The sequence below is a fragment of the Micropterus salmoides genome, unplaced genomic scaffold (genome assembly GCF_014851395.1).
Source record: "Micropterus salmoides isolate LMB-PRFRI ecotype aquatic unplaced genomic scaffold, ASM1485139v1 Ms_hic_scaffold_20, whole genome shotgun sequence".
Lineage (NCBI taxonomy): Eukaryota > Metazoa > Chordata > Actinopteri > Centrarchiformes > Centrarchidae > Micropterus > Micropterus salmoides.
In genome coordinates this window covers 16,890,165-16,911,579 of record NW_024041151.1, presented here as the reverse complement: position 1 = coordinate 16,911,579, position 21,415 = coordinate 16,890,165, and the positions used below count along the sequence as shown (strand labels likewise).

The 21,415-nt window shown below is 39.3% G+C and overlaps 4 protein-coding genes across 5 annotated transcripts; 1 reads left to right on the top strand and 3 right to left on the bottom strand.

Annotated features, from left to right (window-relative positions):
- Positions 1 to 450: 450 nt before the first annotated feature.
- Positions 451 to 2,373, bottom strand: LOC119914579 (chemokine-like receptor 1). The gene is made up of 2 exons (XM_038733967.1): positions 2,204 to 2,373; positions 451 to 2,086 (listed from the first exon to the last, which is right to left on the bottom strand). Exon 2 carries the CDS (start codon positions 2,070 to 2,072, stop codon positions 1,062 to 1,064), a length of 1,011 nt encoding a protein of 336 aa, XP_038589895.1. The 5' UTR covers positions 2,073 to 2,086; positions 2,204 to 2,373; the 3' UTR covers positions 451 to 1,061.
- Positions 2,374 to 4,169: 1,796 nt separating this feature from the next.
- iscub (iron-sulfur cluster assembly enzyme b) lies at positions 4,170 to 7,019 on the top strand. Its single transcript, XM_038733985.1, has 5 exons — positions 4,170 to 4,325; positions 5,533 to 5,646; positions 5,984 to 6,094; positions 6,233 to 6,311; positions 6,405 to 7,019. Exons 1-5 carry the CDS (start codon positions 4,224 to 4,226, stop codon positions 6,494 to 6,496), a joined length of 498 nt encoding a protein of 165 aa, XP_038589913.1. The 5' UTR covers positions 4,170 to 4,223; the 3' UTR covers positions 6,497 to 7,019.
- On the bottom strand, positions 7,017 to 11,439 carry tmem119b (transmembrane protein 119b). The gene is made up of 2 exons (XM_038733969.1): positions 10,504 to 11,439; positions 7,017 to 8,558 (listed from the first exon to the last, which is right to left on the bottom strand). The coding sequence occupies exons 1-2, from the start codon at positions 10,605 to 10,607 to the stop codon at positions 7,706 to 7,708; spliced, it is 957 nt and encodes a 318-aa protein (XP_038589897.1). The 5' UTR covers positions 10,608 to 11,439; the 3' UTR covers positions 7,017 to 7,705.
- Positions 11,440 to 11,655: 216 nt separating this feature from the next.
- LOC119914575 (cell wall protein DAN4-like) lies at positions 11,656 to 16,445 on the bottom strand. 2 transcript variants are annotated; one of them, XM_038733964.1, is made up of 3 exons: positions 16,126 to 16,445; positions 15,761 to 15,886; positions 11,656 to 15,265 (listed from the first exon to the last, which is right to left on the bottom strand). In XM_038733964.1, the coding sequence occupies exon 3, from the start codon at positions 15,244 to 15,246 to the stop codon at positions 13,795 to 13,797; it is 1,452 nt and encodes a 483-aa protein (XP_038589892.1). In that variant the 5' UTR covers positions 15,247 to 15,265; positions 15,761 to 15,886; positions 16,126 to 16,445; the 3' UTR covers positions 11,656 to 13,794. The 2 variants fall into 2 exon arrangements, with proteins under 2 accessions (XP_038589892.1, XP_038589891.1); XM_038733963.1 differs by having other exon boundaries at positions 15,761 to 15,883.
- Positions 16,446 to 21,415: the final 4,970 nt, after the last annotated feature.

Sequence of the window (21,415 nt, the reverse complement as noted above, 5' to 3'; positions counted from 1 at the left end):
CTATTTTCCAGACCTAGCAGACAAGGAGCTACATTATTAGTTTTGAGTGGTAAGTCCAGTATTCACTCAGCTCCAGTATTCACTCAGCTCTGTTTAGGTTCAAGCAGAGCCCTTTAAAGGGCTCTGGGTTCCAGCAACTCCTGAGAAAAATAGTTGGTAATTTGAGGAGCTAAATCCTCTACTGTGTTCGCACTCCAGCTATCGTAGTCTGTCTTCTGTTTGGTACTGAGCAGCTACAGTCGGTCAGAGCTTATTCGCAAAAAACTGCTACGGCTGGCAACAGGATGGATGACTTTGAACCAAAAACCAAAACCAAACTGTGATGACAATTTGGCGTTATGAGCTACTCTGATTTTCATGGTAAAATATCACATGGTATTTCATGGTATACAGTAATACACAGGTATTTTAGTTACAATGACCCTTAAATTAATGAAAAATGAAGGGGCCTTTTGTTTGAACAAACGTTTTATTATAATTTCACAAAATAGTACCTACTGTAGCGCTTATTTGCAGAAAACTGCTGAGGCAGGATGGATGAGTCTGAACCAAACAGCAAAACCAAAGTTACAACAAGTTACAACAGTGTAAGTACGTTGACAGCAATAAGACATTTTAAATATCAATTTCAAATTACAATATTAAGAATAAAGGTATTTGTTTTTTAAGAACATTTATTAGAAAGCACCTAGTTTCAATTGCTGCATAAATGTTTCTCTTCATTAATGTTTTAGTTCACAGCGCCACCAAATTAATATATATTGTAAATGATAAATTATATTGAATTCAAAATACTTCACACAAGGGGCAATTTGTAGCAAGCTGGTTTCCAAACATAACAGCGAACAAACACACAAGCAATTCTTTAACACACGTAAAATAAAATAGAAATCTAAAAATACAAAATATCTGAGTGTAAAGATATATTTTTTGAAAGTTGAAAGACACAATAATTAAGGTTAAACATGCCATGACATATACGGTAGTTTAAATTATTACAGAATCATGTTCTGTACTGTGAAATACTCCTTGTCACTAATGACAAAGGTTTCAACTTGATATTAGATAATTTCCATTGACTTAGACCTTGAGTGATTGAGACCTGTACGAAAGTCCTCCGCCATTGCCTCCTCTATCCGTGATGTCAAAGACCGCTTTAGGGTTTGTTTGAAGTCGTTACCAATGAACACATAGAGAACTGGGGATATGAAGCTGTTTGCTGCAGCCAGGGTGGCTCCCACCTTCAGGCCAGTTTTGAGGACTTCCAGGCTGTGGTTCTGCAAGTCTAACTCTAAAAGAACAAAACTATGATAGGGGACCCAGCAGAGGAAAAATGACAAGATGAGCGCCGCCATAACTTTGTAAGGCTTTGTTGACTTGATGGTCAAACTCCTCAGCTTCACTCCGAGCACCAAGGAGCAGAACACAATCATTAGGAAAGGAATCAGGAACCCGCAAATGAATCGAGTCAGTACCACCGCCTTGTGAGTGGAATGGCCCATGTAATCTGTGTAGCACTGAGTGACTGAGCCATGGACTGTGATCTTTCTGAAGATCAGTGAAGGTACCGTTAAGAGTGCAGAAAGGAGCCACATAAGGACAACAATTACAAATGCTTTCCGCACCGTCCGGTGGTTATGCGACCACACAGGAAATGAGATCATGATACAGCGGTCGGTGCTGATTAGAACCAACAGAAACACACTGCAGTACATGTTGAGAAACAGGGCGGAGGAGGTGACCTTGCACAAGATCTGTCCGAAAGGCCAGTGTGAGGTGATCATGTAGAATACTTCCAAGGGTAAAAAGGCACAGAACAAAAAGTCTGAAATGGCCAGACTGATGTACCAGGTGGTGATGACTGTTCTTTTCATTTTCCATCCACAGATCCAGATCACTAATGAATTTCCTCCAAGGCCAATAACAGATATAATTATATTGACCGCCACCAGAACATTAGTCGAAGATGACGGAGAGGTACTGAAATTCAGTAGTCCAGGTGTGGTGGAGTTGATTTCAGTTTCATTATCTGGTGTGTAATCATCAGTTTCAATGTAATCCACAGCCTCCATGTTGGTTACTTTTCCTGAAATATAAATATAAAGTGGCTTTCTTTATAAACCTATAAACCTATACACATATAAACATAGATTATTTCACAATTTTACAAAGAAAAAAACATTTTAGTTATCGTAGTACTCACGTTATGTCTTGATGTGGAGGCAATAAGTTCACTATGAAGTGCCTTTCTCCTTTGGCCCTTGCGGCATACAGGGAAGTTCTCACTTCTGTTTCCTGGGTAGTGTTACTGACGAAAGTGACATGAAACGTCAGAAATAATCTGTCATGGAACAAATTAGAATCTTACCTATCTACTTTCAATTAACAAAAACACTTTTGTGCTTGTGAGTAAGACCATTTTCCTCAGGTTAAGAGGGTTCACTTGATGGCAAACTTTAAAATATCTGAAAACAAAAATACTCTTTTTCTGATTCTTTTAGATGAATATTTCCAGTCTTACAACTGCCCATAAGAAAACTGTTGAAATCTCACAAAGGAGATCCTCATCACACAACCACACAAAAAGACAAAACCAACAGCACACATAGGGGTGTGACTGTTGACCATTTTAATTTTGCAGCATTTACAAAAACTTCAGGTCAAAGGTGATTGTTTGTGTGTCGTGGGAAATCACTTAATTTGTTTATTTTAGACTATAGGTCTATAAAAGAAGGTACTATACAAAAAAGTCATCAGAAATACTACACATCATCACAACAAAAAATCTAAATTCAGTCAACATCATGCATTCTCAAAATGTACAAACACACATGACAACATTAGTAGAATTAGCAAAACCACACTTTTAAAACAAAACTAGTCATTATGTTCATCACAATTCACCTTATAAAGGATATTATCAAGACTAGAGAAATGTATGGATATTTAAGACTATAATTTACCTCTTTTACCTTGAGGTCTTTGAGTGACCTTAATCTCTTGGAGATTAATAAGAAAATATCAGGAAGAGGATGTTTTTGGCTTGTATATTTTAGATGTTCAGCATGTGATCTTTTCCACATGTTTGAAACTGTGGATGCTTCCATATTTAGAAGAGTGAAAGAACTGTAGTGTACACACTAAACAGTGAAACAATAACTTTATGGTCAATAATATTTTCATGAGAAATATTCAGGAGGCCCAGAATTCCTACCAATACTTGCTGAAATATATGTCAACAACATCATAGTAGTCAATTTCAGATCATTTATCAAGCAGTTCAAAGTTTAATTTCATTTTACAGAGACATTGTTGTTGTAAGTGTGTAGTTCCCTAAAAATCATATGGTACTGTTATGTAACAGGAAGAAATGCTGAGTAAATAGTTTTCAAAGAATAATCACAAGGCATCTAACAAACACATCAGTTTTCATAAAAGCAGTCAATTACTTAAAACCTTCTTTCCATCCTATGATGATGGATTGTTAAACAATAAACAACCCAACAGTACATAAAGTTGTTAGAATTTGCCTCTGCTACAATATTAAAGTAGAATAGAGTACTTTTGCTTTTGTATTTTTTCCTTTTTCCTTTTGTTAATTTGACTTATACTAGCAATTGAATAGTTTCACACTGTAACTGCGAGTGTAATCAATAACTGTGCAAAATATTTAAAAGGCGATATGTTATCTAGCCAAAATAAAATCCTACTCTGCCAAGTAACTATCAAGTAAATCCAGTGGAGTAAAAACTACAATATGTAACAATGGCCTGTGGAATGTTGTAGAGTAAAAGTAAAAAGTACAGAAAGTACCCCACCTCAGAACCGTACCTAAGTAAATGTACTGTAATAATTTTTTACCACTGCTTATTGGGATGGATAATGTCTACCAATAAAAGCTAATGTCACCATTAAAAAGTTAATAAAGATTATTTTGTTGAAACAACTTTATTGAGCTGAAGTGATTAGTGGATTATTCGATTAGTTGATCAACAGATAAATAATAATTTTGATGATTGATTCATCATTTCATTCTTTAAACAAAAATGTTATGTTCCCAATTTATGAAATGAGAGACTTTGTTTTGTTTTCCCTTCACTGGTTTAAGTAAACTGGACATGCGCAGATGTGATTAGATTAGCCCCTCCCCCGGACAGTGACGTTTTTTTAGGCTACGAGCTGCGGTCTTGTTTTCAACTGCGCCATTCCCGTTGACTGACATCATGGCGAGTACCGTGGCAAACAAGTGTTTAAGTCCTCTGGCTTTTCTCACCAGGAGGCTCTCTGCTCCGGAGTTCATCACCCAGTGCTGCTACCACAAGAAGGTAACGTTACAACACCTAAATCTGTTATTACTTTACTGAAGGAGGCCGCTGCTTGGTAAACGTTAGTGTTTACTAATGTTATTACCATTAACCTTGATCAGCTGTAGCTTTATAAGAGTAGCTAAGGTTAACCAAAAGACGTTAAGCTTATATGCGCTCGGCTGTGCAAACATCTCAGGTTAACAGTTACATCAGTCTAATTTAAAATTGTTTATAATGCACCGATGTTACCGAGGGGAGGTGGACAGATGGTGATAAATAGGCTACTCACTTACATAACACTTACTAACATAACATTAACGTTATATGTTTCCTGTTAGCAAGTTGAAGACTAGAACAACGTCACTAATCTCCCCCCCCCCCCCCCCCCCCAGCTGGCCATTGCCACAGCTTTAATACTTGAATCACATCCGATTAATAAGACTTAAGCGTGGTGAAGAGCACTGTGTGCTAGAAACCTGTTAATGTTCTGTCATACCTGTGGAAGAATAGTTTCTTCATGAGGATGCAGCATCTTTACACAACAGCCCTATTCAGATGTTAAGCTGTAGTTGCATTGTGTGATGTGACCTGGTGCAACACGGAGATACAGGGTTGTGGCAGTCTGAATCAAAGATTCAGGTTAAGTTGGTTTAACCAACAGAAATGGTCTTAAAGTTTGAATGACTTAAAACTGAATTTACTTTTTTTTGGGGGGGGGGGCTGTGACTTACTATTACTACAGGCTATTATCTCGTGAGCCTGGCCTTAAATCTGACATCCTATCTGGCAAAAAAAGTTACCTGCTTTCCCTTGAAGATGTACTCTGAAACATTTCTGTAATAAAATAGATTTTAACTTATTTTATTCTACGTACAAAGCCAGCCACTTCATATTGTTTTTGTCAGAATGACTCAGCAGAAACTAGGGGGAGGAGGGCAGGATGCAGGAGTTGCTATAGCTGACAATGAAATCCGGTCCTAATCTGTTTATTTCAATGTCCCTTATGTAATGGTGAAAACTTGTAGTTGTTTAACCATGATGTTCAAGACTTCTAGACTTTATTTTTCTCATTGTACTAGAATGCAAAAAACTACCTGGATGTCTCTGTTGTTTTACTCCATCACATTTATTTCAGTTTTGTGGAAACACTTAACAATTCGCTAAAACTCACTTTGACGCATTACTATTGTTTTGAGACAGTGTTTCCTTTCTTTTTTGTCTGAAGGTGGTGGATCATTATGAGAACCCAAGAAATGTGGGATCCTTGGACAAACAGTCCAAGAATGTTGGGACTGGCTTGGTAGGCGCTCCAGCCTGTGGAGATGTAATGAAGCTGCAGGTATGTTTATCACTAAGCAGGGATGGATTACACCCTTTTGTATTCACACAGAGCCATTAAGACTGAATTATATTAACACAGTTAAAAGTACTTGGAAGAACCGCGCACGGAGCACTGATACATTACATTCTTGTTTTACCATGTAGATGTTGCTAAGTCTTAAATTATTCAGTTTATTCCTATAAAGCACTTATGCTGGTAGTTTTTAGAGAAAACACCGCGTGCTGTTATACTTGAACAATAGCTGGAGCAGTTATTTTAAAGCACTGGATGAAAATGAAATGGCCACTGGTAGTTTTTAAGAATTGGATTATTCAGAAAACTCTTCTTTTGACAGATTGAGGTGGATGACCAGGGGAAGATTGTGGATGCCAGGTTCAAAACATTTGGCTGTGGCTCCGCTATCGCCTCCAGCTCTTTGGCTACTGAGTGGGTGAAAGGCAAATCTGTGAGTGAACACATTACAAACATCTTGGAGTGGGTTATGCATTGCTTTTCATGTTCTTATTTATTCTGCTCTGCTCATTTCTTATGATTGACTGGAATGGTTTTTGTGGTTACTGGAGCTTTGCGCTTTTCTTTCCAGGTGGACGAAGCTCTGATGATAAAGAACACTGACATTGCCAAAGAGCTCAGTCTTCCACCAGTCAAACTTCACTGCTCTAGTAAGTTTTCAGTGAATTTTTCTAATGATGTTCTTCTTTTCCAAACTGCCCCACACATCTATATATATTTAACCTGTAATTGTTTCTCCTTAGTGCTTGCAGAGGATGCTATCAAAGCTGCACTGGCTGACTATCGTCTCAAGCAACAGGACGACCAGCAGGAGGCACTCAGGGCCGCTAATTAACCAGAGCACTCTTAACTCTGAGCTGGGCACCACTGCTTGCTTCATGCTGCCAAGAAGAGAAGTAATAATCCAGCATCAACCCCTCACTTTCCTGCAGTATTGATGAGGCACACCTAATATGTTGTTGACAAACACACTGTCAACCCTCTGTAGCAGTGTTACACCAGGTTCTCTGTACTAGTCTGTGGTCCTCTAACCCCGTATACTGTATCATTTAGCCTGTCATGTAAACGCACAATGTAAACACTGTTTGAGTGGTTGGTACAAAGTTGAGCCTTATTTTTGAGATTGTGTTATATTTTCAGATTTAATGCATAAGAAGTGTTTATTTTGAATGGTGGGATGGAGACATTGATTAAAGCTTTTGGCTTTATCCTGTCTGCATCCCGAAGCACTGACCTTTTGATATGCAATGAAGTGGCTTGAAACAATGAAAGGGTCCACTGGTTTGAAGTGTAATTTATAATTATTTAGTAATGCTTACTTGACAGTATGAAATAAAAGTATCCAGAATCAAACCTTATTTGGAGTGTAATTTATTACTTTGAGTAGCCTGAATAGTAATCTTTTTAACGTCAGATATTTTGATGTACACGTGTAATTAATGATGGCTCAGTGTCCATGTAAAGCATTTCAGTAATCTACATGCACACCATCGATGCTATTAATTACACATGTGCACTTTCTGTTATAACATTAAAATGTCTGCTTTGAAAAAAGAACTGTAACTGAAGTTTGCTGTTGACCTGAATTTTACTGCGCTTGCATGTAAATCAAAAGTTTTCTAATTTTTAAATATTCAGATACTGATCTATACAATGTCAATACTCTGTTTTGCACAGAAGTGAAAAGTATTTGGGACCATACCACACAAAGTTCACTGAAGTGGCCCCTATGCTGGAAAGTTTAAGGAATTAGACACAAAATAAATGAAATTGTAGAACTCCCCATAAAAAGAAGTGTGCTTTGATGTTAATGATGTGTTTATAATATGGCATTAATGATACATCCAGTCAGAGCAAAGCAACAATATGTATCTTCCCTGCACTGAATAAAAACATTACATCAGAAAAAACACCTCAGACTGTAATTGTACTTGTAATTTCCCTTTTATAAACTTGTGGACATTTTTGAAAAGGTTCACTGGACAAATTGCCATTTGTGGATTCAAAGCGTTATAATATATTCAGGTTACATAGTTCAGAGTAGTTAGAAGGCAGTTTTTGCTCCTGCGATCAGCTGAAGTGTGGCAGAGTCATTGTGAATATGCAGAGAGGAGGGCCGCAGACTCTTGCCAGTCGAAGGCTCCTGTGAATCATCTTCCTCTGGAAGAGCCTGCTCTGGAGGATTCAGCACAAGGCTGCCTGCTGCTTCGCTGTCAGAAAGCTCACACAGCTCCTTTTCCTCAGGGAGAGTTGGAAGCTGCTGGTCCAGGTTGCTGCCATCTGGTTTAGAGCTGTCCTCGGGACACTGGTCTGCTACTTTCTGACTGGGGTCGCTTCCGTCTGCAGCATCAGCACATTTATTTGGTGTGCGCAGGCTCTTGGCAGCCCTCATAATGTCTGCCTGGAGCTGCTTGTGAGAGTCCACTGACTCACTTTCCTGCTCAGGAGCGGGTTTTTCTGGCACTTCATTAAAGGGTTTAGTACCTCCTGTTTTGTCACTGTGGTCCACATACATTTTTGAGGGGAAGGAGGAAGGGTAGTAGGCATTGACTTTGCGCCTGCGGCTCATGAAAACTGCCCCACAGATAATAAGGAAGACAAGAAGGATGAAAGTGGCCGAAACAAGGATAAGGAGCATGTTCTCCTCCAGAAAGTTCACAAGTTGACTCAGAAAGTCTGTTTCCACATGGATGGAGTCAGCCGGTGTGGTTTGGTACTCAGAGGACCAGGTGTTGGAGGGCAGAAAGGATGTTAAGTTAATGAGTTCTTCCTCGTCTGTACTTCCCTCTACGTAACTGTAAAGAGGAAGAGGTGTGGCCAATCTGCTGCTGATGCACAACACCACACAAAGACCAATCTGATGAAGGGCCATCGGGAGCATCGTTTCCCCTCTGGATCTGTAAACAGCAGTAAACATCAGTAACTAAAATGTCAGTACCATATGTGAAGAGCGGTAAAGTATCTGTTTTTCTGAAGAAGAAATACCTGGTGATCTTTGAAAAACACAGACGGTCCTTGAACAACACTTACCGCCGTTCTGAAGGTATTTCCAGAATCCTCAAGGACTCTTTTAACCATCTGCTTAGGATGGTATGACATGTGTCCATGCTCAATTTGTACAATGAACAAAACTATAAATAGTTTTTTTTAAATTATCAGTTATATTTGTCTACATAGATGTGTTTATATTTGGTAAACGGTCTGTACTCGTATAGTGCCTTTCTAGCCTTCTAACCACTCAAAACACTTTTACAAAACTTACCGTAAAACTTCAATTAAAAGCCTTGTACCAATTAGAAGCCTGTCCCTTTTACAGGCCTGGTGTGGCTACACGTTTTGACACATAAACGCAGGTCTCAATTAGAAGCGTGGTCTGGCTTTTATAGAAGTTCTCTGGATGTATAAAATAAAGTCCACTGGGTCACCTGCTTGAGCTAGTTCTGAGCTGCTTAGGTCGTAAGTGTTGTTATATGGAGATGCTACACATCGTTAGATCAGTTAGTTTCTCCACAATTCAGTTCATTTTACGGAAACAATGAGCACCAAAGTATAATTCATTCCAATTTACTGGGATGGTAAAGGAATTAAAGACCTGTCCAACATAGATGACTGTCCCAAATATAGGCAGGGTGAGTCCAGTGATTTAAGCAAATAAAAGCCTGGGCCATTAATTGAAGTTTTATGGTAATATAGTCAAAACTCGAAACAGGTATGATTTCGCGCAGGACTTTTTTGCAACACAAGACTCTTGGAGGATTCTGGAAAACCTTCAGAACAGCAGAAATTGTTGTTTCCTTCTGGTTTCGGCAAAGCAGTTGCTTAGTTCTCTAACTTGTAGTGGTAATACATACTGGGCCTAGTACACAATTGTGTTTAGAAGCAAGGATTCATTGGGTGAAAACATCCATGCAAACTGCATCAAACCTCCAATATTGTATACTGTACATATTTCAGTAATATATCCACAGCACAGTTTCTGCATATTAAATGCTATTTGTATTGCAATGAGCAGTTCCTAGGTATGATAGTTTTGTATATAGTATAAGTTCACTTGATTGTACCAAAACAAAAATTTCACCAGTCATTACTCTTTGCTTATTGTCCGAAAAAGTTAAATACACTGACTTTATTCCAGCTCGGCCTAAACATTTTACTCATTCAGATGAAATGGATGTACTGAGCACACATGCTATATAGTAGCAGAAACCCAATATTTAAAAGTTAAAAATGTTAAAGTAAAAAGTGGGTGAACCAACCCTTTAAACACTGCTTTAGTTTGCTATAGTCATTTAGTTGGAACACAATCAGCTCTCTGCTCGGTCTGTGTGTCAACTGGCAGCAGCTCCCACACTTATATCTAACCATATCTTTATTTTGCTCCATCTGTATGCAAGCTGGGCCGCATGAAACTCTGCTCTCATCTGGAAAAAGCGGGGGTTTTGTTTGTTTGAGTTTTTTTTTCTTTTTCAGAATTAATCACACACTTACCCCAGACCAAATATACATGGCCACACATGCTTATGCAATCAGACATCTAAACATACACACTTAAGGTGATCATATACACGGTTATTAAAATGACACAAATGGAACAAATTGTGACCTAGATTCTGTCTTTGTTCACAAAAGGTTGTCTCTAACTTTTAATAGAAATATGCTTACTTCCTGAGGCTCAATGCTGCTCTGAGGGCATCATGATGCTGTCACATCACCCACTTCAGGTTGACATGTGAGCTCACATGATGTCAAGAACCCCCCCAAGTTTCTTGAGTGTGCAACATTCAACAAAAAAAACCCCAATTTGAGTAAAAACTACATGAAATGTAAAAACGTTTTACTTACCGTCCACTTGGGGAAGAAGAATCGTCTCTGCTGGAATTGCCTGTGCTGGAGGATGGGTGAAACCAGTCTGGAAAAAGTGAAGTGAAGTGAAAGAGAGAGAGCATACAGAAAAGAGTGGCAAATGCTTGGTGAGCCACGCCACTTTTGCAGTTTCAGATTTCAGAGTGGAGGTTTGTCTGGATAGCGCAAAAAAATGAGATGCTGGTTGTTAACCGTGAGGACAAATCCCTCCTTCTGCCTCTCCACCGTTCTCCTCCCCCTTCAGTTTTCCTGAGAGTATGAGCTCTCAGGCCTGCACACAGATTGTTCTTGTTAGGTAGGAGTTTGTAAAGTGCTGTGGGGGCAGGGACTTCTCCTTCACTCTCCTGTGTGGCTAACTGGATGTGCAAGGCCAAGACAACACTGGCAGGATGGGAAAAAAAGACTTAAGATGATAAAAACACCACGAACCAACCCTGAAACATCATCATCAGCAACGTTACTATGTTCTCTTTTAAAATATGTCTCCATGATTTCTGCTGAAGCAGCCTCTGATTGACTGTCTGGCCTCTCCTGTAACCTCAGTGTCTGACACTGATGACCAACAGCAGCCCTGCTGGGGCAGAAAGACTCAGAGAGCAGCTTGTAAGAGTGACCAGCTAATGCAGGAAGAGGTTAAGGCTTCCTGTGTGGACAAAACACCCGTAACAGCCAGGAGAGGGGGGATTTTTCTCCAGAGGCAAGCAATTAAACTCACACGGTGTGTATAACCGCTTTAGGGAGCGTGTGTGACTGCGTATAAGTGAGCCTACAGTTAGCGAATGCATTTTTGGCAAGTCTACTGTGTTTGTGATCAGTCAAGACAAGTCTAACTTTATATGGTCATAGCGAGCATGAGATGCGGTTCTGCATCGTCCAGGTTTACATTTGTCTCAGCTCTGTTGATAGTCACCGGTGTCTGTTTCAGAGGCACATTGCTGAATGTAAAAAAAGGCCCTAATAAGCATTCAGGGCTCTGTTTTCTTTTCGCAGGAAGGGAAGTCAATATGAAATCCTGTCCAGGGTAAAAAGAAAAGCCTTTTATAAAGCCTTTCATAAATAAGGGAACTGACTTAGTCCACAGAGCGCTTAGTTTTATTATGACTATTAACCATTTAGAGACACACAAGGACATGAAACAAAAAGTCTGCTTTTAATACAAGAAACAGAACCCTGTTGTCTTGATTGGTTTCACTGTCTGAACACTACAATGTTTATCTGAAATTACTCAGAACATCTGACTTTGATAAAGTACAACAGTGGCTGTTCAGTAATAAACTGTCCTGTATGGTGTTTTCCACAATACAAAATTGCCAATGTGCTTCGTGTTTTGAAATAAAGTTTTAAACAGGTCCCTTATGCAGAATGTGGGAGAATTTAAATATTTGGGCCCCTGGTTGGACCCCAACCTCACCTTCAAGATACACATTGACAATATCATTAGGAAAGTACATGGCTGTCTTGGCACTCTCTACAGATCGATCAATTGTTTTTCAACTCAAGTTGGAAATTTTTTTATTTATCAACTGGTAATACCAATCATTGATTATGCAGACATAGTTTACCCTAATACCTCAGAGTCTAATCTTAGACCCCTTAATGCTGTATTAAATTCCCTTTGCAGATTTATTTTGAACTGTCCATCATTGTTTTATGAATGACTCACTAAATGGTTGCAACCTAAACCACATAGGGAATACCACTGGATTCTGTTTATCTTTAAATTTGTTTATACCAATTGTCCTGCATACCTTAAACAGTATTTAATTCATTATTGCTCAACATACTCACTTAGACACCTCCAACGTCCAACATTTTTTATGGTACCAAGGTTATTTTCTGTGGCTGGTAGGAGAGCATTTCAGTATAAGGCCCCTCCAGACGTGAATAACCTTTCTCTTTTCTTGAGATCTGTTATCATGTTTGGTTTATTCAAATCATCACTTTTTTCTTTTCTTAAAACTATTCTTGGTATTAGGGGTACAAATGGTATTACATATAAAAGGTTTATGTGGAAAATATACAGTAGTATGTACACAATCATGACTTTCTTTATCTTGATTTTACTTTATTATTATTATTATTACTTTATTTGACTTTTCCATGAGAGATGTGACTTTGTTACATTTGTCATAAGGCATATTGATAAACGACTTATTAGTTGTTCAATGCATTCTGCTGATTATTTTGTCAATGTACTTTATTTTGTTTGCTGTGTTAAATGTGGGGGTAAGGTGCGTGAGTTATTGTTTTGTATATATGTCTATGTATTGAATTTGTTTATGTATATGTACTGTGTGGTTAACTTATGTGTCTGTACATACATACATGTTGCAGGACCCCCTCCAAAATGAGATGATACATCTCTAGGGGTTATCCTGAAATAAATTCAAATTCAAAATTCAAATTCATGTTCTTATTTTAAATGCCAGAGTGAACAGCTGTCTGTTTGAAGGAACAAGCAAGTAAAACTTTGGTAATCCCTTATCTTAATTTCCTAACACGGTGTTGGCAGTAATTATAGGCAAAAACACTCAATGTTTTCAACTGGTAATCTGCCAAATAAGCAAAACATAACATAACTAACTTTAACTAAATTGTTTCTATTAAGTTAGTCCCAAATCACATAGTTCATCCATCCATCTTCCATACCTGCTCATCCCACTTTTGCAGGGATGCGGGGGCTAACCTAGTCCATCATAGGGCACACAGAAGCTAACAACTCTCAAACCCACAGCCTTCTTGCTGTCACTTAGTTCTTACCAATAATTATTGGGCCATAACAGACTTTTGATTGATCAGTGGACAGCATTCATGCGATTAAGCCTCACTGCTACCACTAAACTGAACAGTGTCTGTGAAGAACAGTAATCCTTTGACAAAACAAGCCTTCCTGTCTCCCGTCGCTAAGTGAAATACCTTCAGTGCTCTGCTCAGGATGTCAGACACAAAAAAATCTTTGAACACTCATCTTGACTTCCTGACTCAAGTGTAAAATTATGCAAAAACCCTCGCCTAAAATACACATTTGACGACATGACCTCACCAAATGCCAGATACGATTAATGGTATGTGAAAATGAAAGTCACTGTTACACTTTGTGGTTTCTCTGTCTCTTCCTCCACAGGAATATGGTGTGCATCGAAGCCAAACCACCAACATCAAAGAGGAAGCATGAGTTGATCCAATCAGCAACTGTTTTCACGTCACTGACATGAGACAAACCAGTCCAGTCTGATGAAAGCATGTACGTGACAATAAAAATAATTCCATCTAAACAAAACGGTCATTTTCTGGAAGGAAGCTACTCAGAGTGAGGTTGTCTCCTACATCCTCATCGCTGTCTCCACCACCATGGATCACCAGGACCCCATTAGTCACTGGACTGCGTTGTCTTGTGTAGGTGCAATTCCTTTCAGGCAGCAGGGCCGAGATGCACATCATCTCTGTGGCCTGCTTAGGTTTCTTGACCTTGTACTTCCTTGTTGACAGCTTTGCACAGAGGACAATGGTAGAAACCATGAAGATGGTGGCCAACGCAGCCAGGGAGGCAATAGCGATGAGGCACTGCTTCTTCACGCTCCAGGTGGAGCAGGGCTGGACCTCAGTGCTGGGTGGACTCTTTGGGACTTCACAAGGTGTTGACGTAGTAGGCAAAGTTGATTTGGTTGTTGGGATTGGCCGCCTCTTGGTTCCCCGAGGGACCAAGATTCCTGCAGTACTGGAGGAGATAGCGGCAGTGGTGGAGATGGCAGAATCGGTTGAGAATGAGGTTGTGGGAAGCTCAGCGGTAGAGCTCGACCTTGCTGTGTCAGCAAACTGTGATGTGGAGATGTGGCTTCTCGTCACGGAAACGGGCCGGTGTGTTGATGAAAGCTCAGTGCTGGTGGTGGATGTCTCACTCACTGTGACTGGCAAAGAAGTGGAGTCAGAGGTAGGCTTCGCTGTCATTGTGGTCGTGGTAGAAGCTGATGGACTGGTGAAGTTCTGGATGAAGACTGGAGCCTGAGTTGAATCAGCAGGAGAGGTTGTGGAAGATAACGTGGATGTAACTTCAGGTTTAGTGGTGGAGGTATACTGCGGCAAAGACGTGGCCACTGTTGCTAAGGATGCTGCAGGAGTTGTCACAGGAATTGTTGCAGATGTTGTCACAGGAGTTGTCGCAGGAGTTGTTGCATTAGTTGTGGCAGGAGTTGTTGCAGAAGTTGTCGCGGGAGTTGTCACAGGAGCAGTCATATCAGTAGAAGTGGTGCTTGATCGTTGATGTAACTTCTCCTCAGTAGGTTTTACAGGTTCTGAGATCATCGTGTTGTGGGAAGGTTGTGCTTCACTTGCAATTGTGATCACTGCTGTGGTGGTTGGAAACCACCTTGGACCCGAGCTGCTTGCTGTTGCTGCCGCAGTGTTCATGGCAACCAAATCAACCGTGCTGTCATTTGGGCTGTCACTACTGTAAGTGACATTTGGCTCTTCCTTTCCCACTGTGGCTGTCGACGTTTTCTGCGCTGTTTCAGCAGCATTAACTTCTGCTGGCTTGTGAGTTGGCTGCGTCTCTGTTTCAGCATGAGCTTCATGTGGACTGATCACCTGCTTTGTTGTCCTGTCGGGTTCAGCAGTTGATTTAACGCTGCTGGTTTCTGGGATGGAGGCACTCATGGACTCTATAGAAAACCAGATAGATATTCCCCATAGCAGAGCCAGATATATCTTCATACTGAGTTGCATTATTGTTTGTTTAAAAGATCTGGAATGACAGAAAAGACTCAAATTTACAAAATCTTTTCTACAGTTAAAGACACACACGCACAAGGTGGAAAATCAATGTGTCATGTATGTGCAACGACATCTTATGATGAAACAGTCACACGTCTTTCACCGCACCTATTTTCACATGACAAAGCACAGAACTAGCATTTTCTTAACATTTCTTACACGCAGTCCGTACAAACAGAATCCACATTTTATTTATACAAGAGAAACATTGAAACTGTAGCAAAGGGTTAAAAATCAGATGTTGTTGCGGTAACTTTTGAAATGTTAAGAATACAACAGGGATTTATGGTAGAAATTAAACAAATGTGATAAATCAACCTCCTTTAAGGGAAAAACATTTTTAGAGAGCAGGAAATAAATGTTATCCAACACCATTACATAAAAGGAACTAGTAGATCCCCAAACCAGCAACATTTAACCAGAATATTTTTTTATGTGTCTTTAGAGACACCTGTCAGTGTCTTACCTTGCTGCTGGTGAAGCAGAGGGTAGGATGTGAGGATACAAATCTGCTAAAAACTGAGTTCAGCTCATTTCAGCCTCTCCCTGAGAACATCTTCGTAGCACTAACATGCTGACTGTAACGGCACTGCTTGATAGAAGAAACAGGAAATGTTCACACTTTTAAAAAAAACAACACTATCCAGTATATAATTTTCTGAAAATTCAAGACACAGACTAGACACTTCCCTTAGAAACCCGCAGCCTTATATAGTTTGCATCAACTAGGAAGTCAGATTTATCAGATGCTTCTTTTTATCACCCAACATCAGCTTCAGCTACCAGATTTTAAGATCTTATATTGATTCATTGGAAGAACACGTGTCTTACCTCACTGATGGAAAGCTGACGAGGGCCCAGGTGCTGCTGTGCGGCGCGTGTTTGTTGTTCTGACTACCACTTTATACAAAGTAGCAGGAAGTACTCAGTTCTGTAAACGGATGTTTCTTTCACACTGATCACACTTCTAATCTAAAGCTATGTGTGGCTAAAAAACAGTAATTCAGGAACTTCAGGGTACATGTCCAAAATCCATGCAGTCAGAAAGTCCAAGTAATGAATGGATTTGAAGAGTGTCGGTTTGATGCCAGATTTGGTGTTGCAGTGTACAAAACATGGACTTCTACATTTTGTACAGAGAGGAAGCATAAATGTTCTTCTAGTAACTGTCACTTCCTGTTCTGTTGAGTCATACTGAGATGTGGTTATAAAAAAGAAAGGAAGAATTGACACTAAGATATAGGCTACTTCTCTTTGTTTTTGAGTGTTTTGAATGTTGCCATGCTGTGAAAAAAAGACAATGATGTACCGAGAAATCTATATTTTTTGGCAATATGTTCTAAAACATGTTCTGAAATGACTTCAAAGTCACAGAGTCCATTCGCTCAATGTTTTTCTAGGAATATGGGGACCTGAAGTGCTAATAAAAGTTAAATATGGTATTTTTTCAAAGGAAAATATGATGTGTGTGTTTTTTGTCAAGACAATTCACAAACTTTTTGCAGGTTTCAAAATATCTGTGCTATCTTAAGATATCAGTTTTCAGATGCAAAGATGTTATTTTCAGTTGAGCTGGCTTTAGTGCAGATAACACATCTACATTACAACACCACCCTCATGGGGGAACAGCCTCTTGACTTGGGTATGCAGTTTACACTCTGATTCCAACTAATCTCCACTATGGAAATAGCACGGGAGCCCTCTATTGGTAGGCTACTAGATTGCAATAACTTACATCATCCACTTCGTAACAATATCTCTCAGTCCCTCAGATGTATTACTTCAGTATTTTAAAAAATATTGTATATAGCTCTGATTTACATTTGATTTTTGATTGTATTGCAGCGCTACTAACTGGTTGTCCATCATGTGGCTTATAATTCTGTCTTTAAATAATTCAGTTGATATAATTTAAATAACTATATATTTTTGCAAAACATCATAAGAATTAAACTTTTTATCCCGATTGACACTGCATTTGTAAAAAAAAACAACAACATGAAAACAATAAATTAGGGCTATGTAGGCAATATTAAGATAGATAGACTATTAAGTCTGATCATAACAAAAACTAATAGCTGTCCTTGTTAATGCTAATAAGCATGTAGCAAGGGAGCAATGAAGACGGTCACTGTCTTGTTCTCACCAGTGGTGGAAAGTAACTAAGTACAGCTACTCAACTACTGTACAAATTTGATTACTTACTTTATGTATTTTATGCTATTTTATAGTGCAAATGAAACTCCCGTACACTTTCCAACTTGCAAAAAAGGAGGTGACTTGTTTCTAATCACCAATCAATGTTGAAATTCCATTGGAATCATCATTTTGGTTGAGGGTGAAAATTTAAACATTGATTCAATGCACTCGCAAAGACCAAATGATAGAATATTAATTTATATTTTCAAATCTATTTAGGGATATCTTTGACTGTCTGTAATGTTATGTATTTTAATTTTGGCTATGTTTATCTTCCTATCTGCTGTACTCAGGTCTTATTTAGGCCTACTAGTCAAACAGCAAGAAGGCCAGCTCAGCCTCACACTACAAAAGATGGAAGAATCATTACATCAATCCACCAACAAAACAAGAAAATGGCTCCACCTAATGAAAGAACACACTTCAGAGAATACATTACTTTTTTCAAACGTGCACACTGGTGTCCTGTTGTGGCTATACGGGACACCCAGTCACTATATACAGTGGGGGAAATTAGTATTTGACCCCTTGCTGATTTTGCAGGTTTGCCCACTTACAAAGAATGCAACGATCTATAATTTTAATCATATGTACATTCTAACAGTGAAAGACAGAATCCCAAAGAAAATTCCAGAAAATCACATCATATGAATTTATTAAAATTGATAACCATCTGATGAGGAAAAACAAGTATTTGACCCCCTGGACAAACAGCATGTTAATATTTTGTAGAAAAGCCATTATTGGCCAGCACAGATGTCAAACGGTTTTATAGTTGGTTTGTGCACATTTCGGCAGGGATGTTGGCCCACTCCTCCCTGCAGACAGCCTCCAAATCATTCAGGTTCCGAGGTTGTCGCCTGGCAACTCGAATTTTAAGCTCCCTCCAAAGATTTTCAATTGGATTCAGGTCTGGAGACTGGCTAGGCCACTCCAGAACCTTGATGTGCTTCTTCTTCAGCCACTCTTTTGTTGCTTTGGCGGTGTGCTTAGGGTCGTTGTCGTGCTGAAACACCCATCCTCGACCCATCTTCAGCTCTCTCACTGAGGGAAGGAGATGTTGGTCCAGAATTCCACGATACATGGCCCCGTCCATCCTCCCCTCAATACGATGGAGTTATCCCGTCCCCTTGGCTGAAAAGCACCCCCAAAGCATGATGTTGCCACCACCATGCTTGACGGTGGGGATGGTGTTCTTTGGGTTGTACTCGGTGTTCTTTGCCCTCCAAACACGACGAGTTGAGTTGAGGCCAAAAAGTTCTATTTTGGTCTCATCTGACCACATCACCTTCTTCCAGGCCTCTTCTGAGTCGTCCAGGTGGTGAATGGCAAACTTCATGCGGGCCTGTACATGTGTCTTCTTGAGCAGGGGGACCTTGCGTGCGCTGCAGGATTTCAATCCATGACGGCGTAGTGTGTTACCAACCGTTTCTTTTGTAACTGTTGTCCCAGCTGCCTTCAGTTGATTCATCAGTTCCCCCCTTGTGGTTTTGGGATGATTCCTCACCGTTCGTATGATCAGGGACACCTCACGAGGCGAGATCTTGTGTGGAGGCCCAGACCGAGGGAGGTTGGCGGTGGTGTGGTGCTTCTTCCATTTCCTGATAACTGCACCGACAGTTGATCTTCTCTTGTAGCCCATCCCAGCCTTGTGCAGATCAACAATCTTGTCCCTGATGTCCGTAGAAAGCTCTTTGGTCTTGCCCATGGTGGTGATGTTGGATGCTGGTTGTTTGGGTGTTGACAGGTGTCTTTTATACAGGTAACGAGGTGAGGCAGGTGTATTTGATGTAGATAATTGGTTGGGATTGGGGCTGTGTCTTAAAGAAAGACTAACTGGCTTGTAGGAGCCAGAATACTTGCTGTTTGGTAGGGGGTCAAATACTTGTTTTTCCTCATCAGATGGTTATCAATTTTTATAAATTCATATGATGTGATTTTCTGGAATTTTCTTTGGGATTCTGTCTTTCACTGTTAGAATGTACATATGATTAAAATTATAGATCGTTGCATTCTTTGTAAGTGGGCAAACCTGCAAAATCAGCAAGGGGTCAAATACTTATTTCCCCCACTGTAAACAACTGTAGATTACATTACATAAGGTAGAAGTCATTACATTTAAAAAAAAAAAACCTGCCTTCTCCTGGACATATTGAAAAAAAAACATCAAGTAAATTGAGTGACAAGCAAGCAACACTGACACATTTTTTTGACTCCTCACTTGACTTTATGCTGCATTATTATGAACAAAACAACTTAACAGCTCTGGTCTGGAACTCATATTTCGATTTGGCAAAGGTGACCTTTCTCAGACCTCTGATTTAGAGTTGTAATTCTGTTTTGTCACACAAATAGAAGTTAACAGGGTGATGTTAAGAACAAAACCGTATGTTTTAGGCTTTTAAACATCCTTTTGGGTTTCTTTTTGCACATGGCCCACCTTAAGACTGGTGTGGATACTTGCAGATTTAAAGTGAAGTTAGTGGCTCTTTATTGCCACTGTATTGTACCCAGTGTTGCCTGAATGCAGCATAAGACTCAAAACTCTGTGCCCTGGAAGCTGTATCCCCCAAGCAGTCAACGTAGGATTGAACTGCAGAGAGTGATATCGAGGAAATCACAAAATGCTAGCTTTTTCCTAGCAAGCTGTAGCAAAATTTTTCTTCGAGCGGGAAAACATCACTGTCAATCGGCCAATTGCCATTTTCTCACAAATTCTATAAAGAAATAAGTTACTTCCAGGTCATGGGCAATATATAATGTATGTATAAGGGTGACAGTAACTGTACAGTGTAGGATACAGCGTGTCCATTAGTAAAAGTCTGTCTGTTGTTTCCCTGCTGGAAAAAGGAAGGCAGTTAGTTAGCGCTGGCAAACGTCTACCCTGAGTTGACCACAAGAAGCTGAGCAGAAAAACTAGGATTTTATGGCTGCTCTGTAACATTAGCTAAAGTTACATATATATAAGTAATGTTTTTTAGCTGCATCTAATGTTAATTACTAATAACTACCTGCCCCTCCAGTGTTAAATACATCAGATAACTTACAAGCTAAGACTAAATTTCTGCACAGCTCTGTCCTGTACACATATTGTAACATTATATCCTGATTGTTAAATGATATTTTAGTTTTAAGATCAGTCTGAAAAACTGGTTGTTAAAGAAATTATAGAAATTATGGTGACCATGGAGAAGCTGAGGTTATTAAAGTAGATTAGGGATGCAAACTAGTCCAATTTAATCTAATGAGGAGACGTTCCTTTTTGGATTTTAATGTACAAATGAAATGCTTAGTAATACAGAAGGGAGGGGGTTCTTATTTTGCCTATTGATTATGTTAATTTCTACAAATAAATGTTAAAACCTAGAAATTAAGAAACAAAAGGTAAATGTGAACAATCATATCTATAACGTTAATGATTCTGAGACAGCGTCTTCCTTGCCTTAATAAGGTTTAGAATGTGAGGCAGAAAACGATTTGGTGCTGTGCTGTGAATGTAAAATTACTGGTTAGAGCATCAACACTAAGTAGATGACTTTTCCCCAGATCTAATGGATGTAGTTCCTCCCCAGTAGCCTTTTTAAACAAGTTTAGGTTTTTTATAATCTACTCTAGTTTTTCCAACTTCTTGTTCACAGATACGGTAAGAATAATAGTTCAAAATGATTTAGATTTTCTTCTCTAGTCATCCTGTGTGTACCTGAGTGGCAGCTGCATGGATTTATTGCAATTAAGGTTTGTCTGTTTTAACATGTCCAGTACTCATTTTTGCTGTTTAATTACAGAAATAGTACCATAAACTATACAATAAATCATACACTAAACATCGAAATCTACGTTAAAAAGTGTCGAATTGTGAGTAATTACAACAAGGTGTGTGTAACTTAAAAATAATATTTCTGCATGGTACCAGAAATAAAAT